Below are 11,085 nucleotides of genomic sequence, written 5' to 3'. Positions count from 1 at the left end.
GGCAAACAACAAGTCTCAGCATGACTGAAGGCCATCATTCACCCAAGAGATTGACCTGCAGGAGCAGTCGATGTTTAGGAGCGGCAGGTAACCCATTCCAGGTATCAACCATTTTCTGTGTAAAGAAACTTGCTTCACCCCATATTCTCTTAAAACTTCCCCCATTTTACCTTGAAAGCATAACCTCAAATATTTGAACTTGACTTCCTATCCATTTACTCTAGAGTCTCCAATGCAATATTTGAAAACTATGTAGCATCTTATAATAAAATCCTCCGCCATTTCCTCCACTTTTGAACATACCATCTTATTCCACTCATTTTGCCCCTTATTTAAAATCATCTCTATCAGATGTCTTCATTGCTTTTTCCTTCAGATTCTTCATGAAATCACAAAATGGAACAACAAAGAAATGGGTAATGTAGGTCATCAGGCACCAATTTACATTAATCCTACATTAATCTCATTTATTCTGTCCATATTCTCTCAACTCCCCTCCCCTTAGATTTTACTGCCCAGGGTCTATTTACAGTGGCCAGTTAGAGTAAAGAACCCACACAGCTTTTGGATTTGACATGTCTGGGGCCAGACTTGATGGAACTCTGAAGGACGATGGGGGAGGGAGGTGGAGGATCTCATTGAAACCTATCGGAGACTGAAGGGACTAGACAGGATGCGGAGAGGTTGTTTCCATTCGTAGAAGAGCTTACAATCCATGCACACAACCTCAGAATGAAGGAATATCCTCTTAAATCTCAGATGAAAAGGTATCTTTTCAGCAAGAGAGTGAGGAATCTGTGGAATTTGTTGCCACAGAGGTTGGTGGAGCTAAGCCATTGGGCATATTTAAGGGAGAGACTGACAGGTTCTTGATTGGTAAGGGTGGTAAGAATTTTGGGAAGAATGGGTTTCAAATGAAAATCAGCCATGATTAAATGGCAGACAGACCAAATGACTTAATCTGTACCTATATCTTACGGGATATGTGAGTAAACCAGAGCACCTGAAGGAAGCCCATGCAGTCGTAGGCAGAAGGGCAGTGTCAGAACTAATTTATTGCAGTTTTGAGGTAGTTGCTCTACCAGTTACTGCACCCTGACAATTCATCTGTCCCTTCAACAACTGTGCATCTTCCTCTTTGAGTTCATCGGCTTCCAACCTTGATATTTTTCTTCATGTAAGTTAATAAAATCACCAGACTGAATTGTGCAAAAGGGAGGATAGGCAGGTGATAGAGAAGAGATGCGCTCAGACCGATGGTTTGAGATGTGTTTATTTTAATTCGAGGAGTATTATGAATAAAGTGGATCAGCTTAGAGCGTGGATCAGGACTTGGAGCTATGATGTTGTGGCCATTACAGAGACTTGGATGGTGCAGGGGTAGGAATGGCCTCTTCAAGTGCCAAGCTTTAGATGCTTCAGAAAGGACAGGGAGGGAGGCAAAAGAGATGGGGGCGTGGCACTGTTGATCAGACATAGTGTCACGGCTGCAGAAAAGGAGGAAGTCATGAAGGGTTGTCTACAGAGTCTCTGTGGGTGGATCAGAGATTAAGGGAGCTAGGGTTTTACTCTTTGGAGAGAAGGAGGATGAGAGGAGACATGATAGAGGTATACAAGAGATTAAGAAGAATAAATAGAGTGGACAGCCAGCACCTCTTCCCCAGGGCACCACTGCTCAATACAAGAGGACGTCGCTTTAAGGTAGGGGGTGGGAAGTTCACGGGGGATATTAGAGGAAGGATTTTTACTCAGAGTGGTTGGTGCGTGGAATGCACTGCCTGAGTCAGTGGTGGAGGCAGATACACTAGTGAAATTTAAGAGACTGCTAGACAGCTGTATGGAGGAATTTAAGGTGGGGGTTTATATGGGAGGTAGGGTTTGAGGGTCGGCACAACATTGTGGGCCGAAGGACCTGTACTGTGCTGTACTATTCTATGTTCTACGTACAGGGAGTTTGGCCTCATCACGTAGGACATCAATAGAGTAGCTCTTTAGCAGCTAGCCAGCTAGTTTAAATAATGTTAGCTATGCTAATGACACCTGTTAAACTCACCTCAACATGTCTTTTACATTTTAACCCACCATGGGCAACAGATAAGTCACTGTTGCAATAGTGCAGCAAGCAACACTGTCATTATTTTTGAGGTCGACTGTAAAGCCCGCCCACAAAGAAAACTGATTGGTCTACTTAGCACGAAGAGAGACCAATCAGGATGCTCACTCTCACGCTCCCTCTCTCTCTCTCTCTCCCAAAAAAAGTCAATTTCCGGGATATTGTATGTAATCTCCCTGCATCAGGGAGCTGCTATCAATCTGCGGGAGACTCCCAGAACTTCTGGGAGAGGTGGAATGTCTGCATTGTGTCATGGCTAATTATCCCTCTCAGCTCCATTGTTCTCTCGGCCTTCTCTCCGTGACATTTGATGCCCTGACTTGTCAAGAACCTATCAATATCGGTTTCAAGTATACCCAACAGCTTGGCCTCCAGAACCATCATTTCCTTAAATGAGTGCAGCTATCCCCATTTGTTCAAGAGCCAGATGGTTGAGGGGTAGTTGCTGTTCTTGACCCTGATGGTGCGAGTCCTGAGGCTCCTGTACCTTCTATCTGAGAAGAGAGGTTGGCCTGGGGGGGAGGCGGGTGAGGATCTTTGATGAGGGATGCTGCTTTTCTACAGCAACCTTTCATGTAGATGTGTTCAATGGACGGGAGGGGTTTTACCCATGATGTACTGGGCAGAATCCACTATCTTTTGTAGGATTTTCCACACCGAGACATCGGTGTTCCCATCCCTGGCCGCAATGCAGCCAGTCAGCACACTTTCCACCACACATCCAAGGAAGTTTGTCAAGGTTATTGACGGCATGTCAAACCTCTGCAGACTCCTGAGGAGGCAGAGGAGTTGTTGTGCTTTCTTCCCAATAACTTTTTATATGATGGGTTGAAGGTAGGTCCTCTGAGATAGTGACAGCCAGGAATTTAAAATTACTGACCCTGTCCTCCTCTGATCCACCAAGGATTACTGGCTCATGGACCTCTGGTTTCCCTCTCCTGAAGCCCTACAATGGGTCACTGAGTGAGAGGTTGCTATTACACCACTCAGGCAAGTTTTCAATCTCCCTCCTGTGTGTTGTTTCATCACCCCCTTTGATACAGCCCACAACTGTGGTGTCATCAGCAAACTTGTATGTGGTGTCAGAGCTGTACTTGGCCACACAGTCATAAGTGTAAAGTGAGTAGAGCGGGGGGCTAAGCACACATCCCTGCGGTGCTACTGTGCTGATGGAGATTGCAGAGGAGATGTGTTTGCCAAACTGAACTAATGGGTGTCTACAAGTGAGGAAATCCAGGATCCAATTGCAAAAGTGGGTATTGAGGTCCAGGTCTTAGAGTTTGCTGATTAGTTTTGAGGAGGAGATGATGGTGTGAAGCAACACCAATTTATGACAGCTCTCAACGATGTAGAGGAGGCGGTATCAGGAGCTCTGGACTCAGTAGACAACCCCAGTTGATTTGCAAGTGAAGTGTTGCCTCACTTGGAAGGACTGTTAGGGGCCCTGAATGGAGGTGAAGGTTGAAATGAATTGGCAGGTTTATGTGTGTGGAGGGGGTAAGGAATTAGTGGGGAGGGTGAATGGATAAGGAAATCATGGTGGTAGCGAGCACGATGGAAAGCGGTGGGGAGGGCAGGTAAAGATATGTTTATTGGTAGGATCCCTTCAAAGTGTGTGGGCACGTGGCCAAGTGGTTAAGGCATTGGACTAGCTACCTGAAGGTTGTGAGTTCGAGTCCCAGCCGAGGGAATGTGTTGTGTCCTTGAGCAAAGCACTTAATCACACATTGCTCTGCGACGACACCGGGTCCTAATGCCCTTCCCTTGGACAACATTGGTGTTGTGGAGAGGGGAGACTTGCAGCATGGGCAACTGCTGGTCTTCCATACAACCTTGCCCAGGCCTGCGCCCTAGAGAGTGAAGACTTTCCAAGCACAGATCCATGGTCTCGCAAGACTAACAGATGCCCTTTAAAGTTCAAGGATTTTATTATCAAAGTATATATATGCCGTCATCTACAACCCTGTGATTCATTTTCCTGTGTGCGGAACTCAACAAAACTATAGAATAGTAACTGTAACAAGATAAATGAATGATCAACCAGAATGCAGAAGATAACAAACTGCACAAATGCAAATATAAATAAATAGCAATTAAATAAGAAGAACATGAGATAAAGAGTCCTTGAAAGTGAGATCATTGGTGGTAGGAACATTTCAATGATGGGTAAGGTAGTGTCGTTATCCCCTTCTTTTCAAGAGCCTGATAGCTTGAGCGGTAGTAACTATTCTTGAATCCGCTAACACGAGTCCTGAGGCCTTTGTACCTTCTACCTGATGGCAGCAGCGAGAAAATAACGTGACCTGGAGGAACTCAGCAGGTCAGGTATTTCTATGTTAAAATAACCGTGCCACAGTAAAAGTGTAAACGCATGTTGCAAAGTATAATTTTCATACGTACCTGATGAGGGGGAGTCTTGGGGTCCTGAGGTTATGACTGGGAGGTGTTAGTCAAGGCCGAGACAGTAAGTTATAGATTCTTATCCCACTCCACCAGGTTCTTGGACGGGAGCTGCAGTATTAGAGATTCACTACTGATCCACTGCTGGACACGTCACCTTTCAAATTTGAAATTGAACGTGAGTTCTCTCAACTTTTGAATTCTCTCATTGCTTTCTATCAAAGAGAATGTAAGTACAGGATGACACAAAATGCTGGAGGAACTGAGTAGTTCCTGTTGGAGGGGGAGGGATGGAGCCAAGAGCTGGAAAGTTGATTGGCAAAAGGGATACAAGGCTGGAGAAGGGAGAGGGTCATGGGATGGGAAGCTTAGGGAGAAAGAAAGGGGGAGGGGAGCCCAGAGGATGGAGGGCAGGCAAGGAACTATAGTGAGAGGGACAGAGGGAGAAAAAAGAGAGAAAGAAAAGGGGGGGGGGGAATAAATAATAAATAAATAAGGGATGGGGTACGAAGGGGAGGAGGGGCATTAACGGAAGTTTGAGAAGTCAATGTTCATGCCATCAGGTTGGAAGCTACCCAGTTTGGAATATAAGATGTTGTTCCTCCAGCCTGAGTGCAGCTTCATCTTGACAGCAGAGGCGGCAGTGGATAGACATATCAGAATGGGAATGGGACGTGGAATTAAAATGTGTGACCACTGGGAGATCCTGCTTTCTCTGGCGAACAGAGCGTAGGTGTTCAGTGAAACATTCTCTCAGCCTGCGTCGGTGTCATCCCAGAGCAATGTGTGCCTTGCTCAAGGACACAACATGCTGCCTCAGCTGAGGCTCGAACTAGCGACCTTCAGATCACTAGGCCGATGCCTTAACCACTTGGCCACGCTCCAACACGTGGTGGACTTCAGGGTTCTAGGAAAAAGGTGGAGTCAAGGTCTTGTGGTCTTTCCACAGAGTCACAGGCTGCACCAAGTTTCAGTGTGTCCCTTTGCATTCCCTCAGGTACATCCCCTTACACAGGGCAAACAACTGGTTTCAGGACCGAAATCCATCATTCACCCATGTGATTGACCTGCAGGAGCGGTCAAGTTTTGGGATCAGCCTGGGCCAGCAGCATCTATGGAAGGGAATAAATAGTCAACTTCTTAGGCCGAGACCCTTCGTCAGGACTGGAAAGGAAGGGGGATGAAGCCAGAATAAGAAGCTGCGGGGAGTGGAAGGAGTGCAAGCTAGACGGCGGGAGTGCTATGAAGTAAGAATCTGCGAGGTGATAGGTGGAAAAGGTAAAGGGCTCAAGAAGAAGGAATCTGATAGGAGAGGAGAGTGGCCCATGGGAAGGAGGAAGGGCAGGAAGGTAAGGAGAAGAGTTAAGAGGGAAACCAGAGTGGGAATGGAAGGGGAGGGGAATGGGAGAAAATACCGGAAATCAATGTTCATGCCAAAAGGTTGGAGGCTACTCAGACAGAACATGAGGTGTTGCTCCCCCAACCCGAGAGTGGCCTCATTGTGGCAGCAGAGGAGGCCATGGGCCGACATGTTGGAAAGGAAGTGAGGATTGGAATTAAAAGGGTTGGGCACCAGGAAATGCTGCTTGTTGCAGATGGAGTGAAGCTGCCCGTCAAAGATGTCCCCCAAGCCAAAGGGTTCACAGGTGAAGTGTTGCCTCACCTAGATGGACTGTGGGTGGCAGAGGTGAGGAAGGGGGTGAATGGCCATGTATAGCACTTACACTGCTTGCGGGGATAAGTGTAAGGGGAGAATTAGTGGGGAGGGACGAATGGACAAAGAGAATCAGAGAGAGAGAGAGAGCGATTCCTGAGGAAAGCAAAAAGTTGGGGTGGGGAATTGAAAAAATGTGCTCGGTGGTTGGATCCTGTGAAGATGGCGGGAGTTGTGGAGAATGATGTGCTGGATGCAGGGGCTCATGGGGTGGTAGGTACGTGTATGTGTGCCTTTACAGGGCCTGTGTCTCAGTGTCGTGCTGAACGTATACACTCCTTATATTTGTGAGCCCATCGCTGTTTGTGGTAGGCCCATATTGTGAGTCATAACATGACAATGACGCAGCACCTCAATGTATGTATCTCATGCAACTTCAAAACAAAATATTTGTTGTAAAACACGTTATATTTCTACTTACAGAATGAGTTTCCGGCTGCTGTTGGGGGCAGGAACTGGAGCCAGTGAGTGAAATCAGTGTGTCAGTGTGCTAATAGTGTGGGAGTGGTCATTGTTGGGTTGGATCAGCTAAATTGCACTGAGCAGTGACACAGGACAGCATGGAGACCCTCTTATTTCTAGTTGGAGCTTGAGTAGATGGGCAGAGTCCTTCATAATTACTGAACCACGGCTGTTCCTTCACTGGTTGCTCGGAGTTGAAACTCCTTAACCAATGTTGGCAGATGCAGCTTCTCACAGCAGTCAAGTCAAATTTATTGACGTTTGACTGCACCATCAAATGAGACAATCTTTCTCCGGACCAGGGTTTAAAGCACAGTAGTGCACCTTACACACAATAACTTAGGAAAGTAAGAATTAAATCTACAAATGAATTGCGCACTGATAAACAAAGTAAAGTGTATAATTTAAGCAACACACATAAAGGTTGCTGGTGAACGCAGCAGGCCAGGCAGCATCTCTAGGAAGAGGTACAGTCGACGTTCCAGCCCGAGACCCTTCGTCAGGACCTTTATGTGTGTGGCTTGAAATTCCAGCATCTGCAGATTTCCTTGTGTTTGCGTGCTGTGACAAGAATACACATAGATTAAGATGTAGCTGGCCTGGGCTGGCACCAGTGGAATCAGCAGTTGGTCTGCCACTTGTCTTCAGGAGAGAGAGAGATAATTGAAGTGATGGACAGGCGATACCCCAGCAGGGGGATAAAAAGGGACAGGTTCGCTAAGGCAGGACACACACAACACCCAAGGTAACAAGACCCTGGAAGCGGTGCGTCTCTCACAAGTCGGTGGGAAGTATCGAGCCATAGACGCACAGGGTGGAAAGGCACGATCAGCGGGAACCTGGTGTGTGTCCACCCTTGCCTGGGTGCTGGGTTCACCGCAGAGAAACGATCGTATCTGGAAACGGAGGGGTCACGGTCGGTGACCTCAGATGACATCACAAAGGACGCGCCCGAAAGCTGACTGTGAAGGTCTGTGTGGAAGCCGTTTTGAATATTCATTCGTTTTGCTCTCTCTCTCCTCCCCCCCCCCGCCACTGTCCATCGCCACAGCAGCGATTACTGTGAACTGAACTGAACTAAATTGAACTGAACTTTGCGTCACTTTGAAACTGGTCATTTACCCCTAGACAACGATAGAGCTTGATTGATCCTGTTATCTTAATTCTGTGTACATGTATGTTTATCATTGCTGAACTGTTGCATTCATTATCCTTTTGATTAGAGTACTGTGTTGCTTGTTTCTTTAATAAAACTTTCTTAGTTCTAGTAATCCAGACTCCAACTGAGTGATCCATTTCTGCTGGTTTGGCAACTCAGTTACGGGGTACGTAACAGTGCATAATTTAAGTATTGCAGAGTAGAATACAAAACCAAGATCAGGCATAATTTCTGGGGCTCCTGGATCTCCAAGTGACAAGAGGCTACTGGCTGAGTGAGGGCCCAGGAAGTTACAATTTCTCAGTCTCATTTTGGGACTGTGGCTAGGAGAGAGCATGAGGAGTTTAGGACACCACAACGGGTTATAGTTGGGCAATAATGAAAGGTGTTGAGGGATGTTCTGTTGGTCATGATAAAAAAAAATGTGGAAGAGATGACAAAACTCAACCTAACCTGCATGAAAAATTCTTTTAGAAGAGCTGGCATAACCAAGATTAACATTAGTATTGTTTGTCAGACAAACATCGAAACATACAGAGAAATGTGCCATTCTGTGTCAAATAAAATCAGTGAGAATCGTGCTGGGCAGCCTGGAAGATTTGCCACGCTTCCAAAGCCAACATGCTGTGCCCACAACTTAGTAACTGTAACTGTACAATTTTGGAATGTGGGCGGAAACTGGAGAACACAGAATAAACTTACACGGTCATGGGGTGAACGCACAAACACCTGATTTACAGTAGCAGGAATCGAACCCCCATCTTACAGGTGGCAATGTAAAGCAATTGGGGTAACCACCACCCGACTATGCCACCCTCAAAATAGTTAGCAAGAGCAATTCTGAAAGTTTGGGCACGATGTGGGGTTCAAGTCCTGAACTCCTAACTGGGGTTTGCATGTTGTCCCTCTGTTGGCGTGGATTTTCTCTGGATGCAACTGTAGCTTCCAAAATCACAGAAGTTGGTTGATTAATTGGCTGCTGTAGATTGCCTCTAGTGTGTGGGTGAGTAGTAAAATCTAGGAGGAGTCTAGGGTCATGTGACAAAAATAAAACGGGATTAATGTTAAGTGGGTGCGTGATGGTCAGCATGGACTCTTTGGGACATAGAGGTTGTGTATGACTCTGTGACACTAATTTGATTTTGTTTCCCCAGCTGTTGCTCGGGGAGTGTGTCAATGTCTCCTCAGTATCTCCACACTACACAGTCTCTCATTACTTATCTGAACATGTCCCATTGAGGGGAGTACAGAGTCCAGGGAGGGAGTCCTTCAGGTAGTGAGCTGAGGTATTGGATACTGTTTGTAGTGTACCCCTCAGCTTTATGCCAACCACATTATGGATCTAACCACATTCAAATAACACCCAGGTGAATAATGAAGAGCTGTCTGACCCAGTGTTAAATTGCTTGTCTATACCTTTCATAGAAATAATGTTGTACAAGTGCCTGTATGTTTTTTGTTTAGTGTATTAAAGTTCCTGTTTGGATGCACTCTGTTCAAATGGAGCTGTTTCCTCTTTTAGTGGCTGCAGTTGCTGCACTCCCTCTGATTCTGGGGGCAGTGGGCTTCACAAGTACTGGAATAGCGGCTGGTACCATTGCAGCAAAAATGATGAGCGTGGCTGCTGTGGCCAATGGAGGAGGTGTTGCAGCTGGAACCGTTGGTAATGTTGACTGATAAACCAATGAGAATTTCACAAACTTCCTTAAATCTTTCATACTGACATTTTGCCTTGATAGGCATAGAATACCACAGCACAGAAACATGCTCTTCAACCCATCTAGTCCATGCGAAACTGGTTTTCTGCTAATCCAATCAAACCGCATCAAGACCACAGGCCTCCATACCCTTCTCATCTATGTACCTATCCAAACTTCTCTTAAATGTTAGAATTGAACTAGCATCTACCATTTTACTGACAGCTTCTTCCACACATACATCATTCTCAGAGTGAAGAAGTTCCTCCTCCGATTACCCTTTTAAATAGTTCACCTTTCACCCTATCACGTCTAGTTCTAGTATATCTGAAGCAGCAGGGAAAAATCGTGCAAGCATTCACCCTATCTATACCCTCATAACTTTGTATACGGCTATAAGTCTTCCCTTGCTCTCCTGTGCTCTACAATGGGTCGGATCAGGTGATTTGCACAGATCAGTGACAGATATAACTGAACGTAGATGATCTTTTATTGGTTGAGAAGACAAGCTGAATCATTTGTGACTACAGAGCCACTGCTGCTGCAAAAGTGGTCCAGTGAGCAGCAGTTCTGTGGGTGAAAATACCTCGTTAATTCAGAGGATAATGGCCAGACTGGTTCAAGCTGACAGGAAAGTGACAGTAGTTCAAATAACCACACATGAATGCACAACATGTCAAACCTTGACGCGAATGGGCTGCAGCAGCAGAAGACCATGAACTTACACTCTGTAGCCACTTTATTGGGTATAGGAGTTATCTAATAAAGTGGCCACTTAGTGTATGTACAGAGCCCTGCTAAGGACAGATCAGTATTTGTCCTTTCCATGGGAAATGAAACTAGGCAGATGATGAACATGTTAATGGGAAACACTTTGGGAACATGATTATAACTCTAAGTCTCAACGTTTCTATGGGAGGGATTAAGGTTGGGTTTTGATTTTGAATTGGGAGAAGAAAGTTGGTTCCCCATCTCCAGTAACCCCATTTGCCCACATTATTGAGCATTTTCTTGAGGGGCAATAAGCAGTGAGGCATCCACTACGTCCTTGTTTTCCATCACTGGTTCATTGAGTTGTAATTCATAACCTTTTAACATCTGGATGAAATTATCTTTACCTGTCCGTCTGAATGTCTCTTAACATAGTGATTGATTCTTACTCCAACACCTCTTCTAGCAGTAGGTTGTAGATATCAAACACTCTCAAACTTTCTTTGTAAGCTCACTTTAAAAACTTCACCCTCTCTTCCGAAACCTATCCCTTATTTTTGATAGCTCTATCATGGGGAAAATTTGTTCCATGAATTGCAGCTAAGGAGCTTAGAATAAAGTGTTGATTTTTAATAACTTCAGAATGTCTCAGATTGTTTATAATTTATTAATAATTGTGTTTTTTCCTTTATAGGAGCAGCAGGACTGTCTACTGCTGCTAAAGCAGCCTTGGTGACTGCAGCTGCTGTGGTTGGTGCAATGTTAGGGCTCTGAAGAGAAGAATTGCCTTGAGAAAGCTTAAAACAAATGACAATCTTTCCTAAATTCT

General features: G+C 45.4%; 1 protein-coding gene across 1 annotated transcript; it reads left to right on the top strand.

Moving 5' to 3' along the window:
* Positions 1–11,085, top strand: LOC134338264 (interferon alpha-inducible protein 27-like protein 2). The gene is made up of 5 exons (XM_063033982.1): positions 1–101; positions 4,610–4,691; positions 6,651–6,691; positions 9,371–9,511; positions 10,951–11,085. The coding sequence occupies exons 3-5, from the start codon at positions 6,652–6,654 to the stop codon at positions 11,028–11,030; spliced, it is 261 nt and encodes an 86-aa protein (XP_062890052.1). The 5' UTR covers positions 1–101; positions 4,610–4,691; position 6,651; the 3' UTR covers positions 11,031–11,085.

The sequence above is a fragment of the Mobula hypostoma genome, chromosome 26, assembly GCF_963921235.1.
Source record: "Mobula hypostoma chromosome 26, sMobHyp1.1, whole genome shotgun sequence".
NCBI lineage: Eukaryota > Metazoa > Chordata > Chondrichthyes > Myliobatiformes > Myliobatidae > Mobula > Mobula hypostoma.
This window is presented reverse-complemented; position numbering and strand designations above follow the sequence as displayed.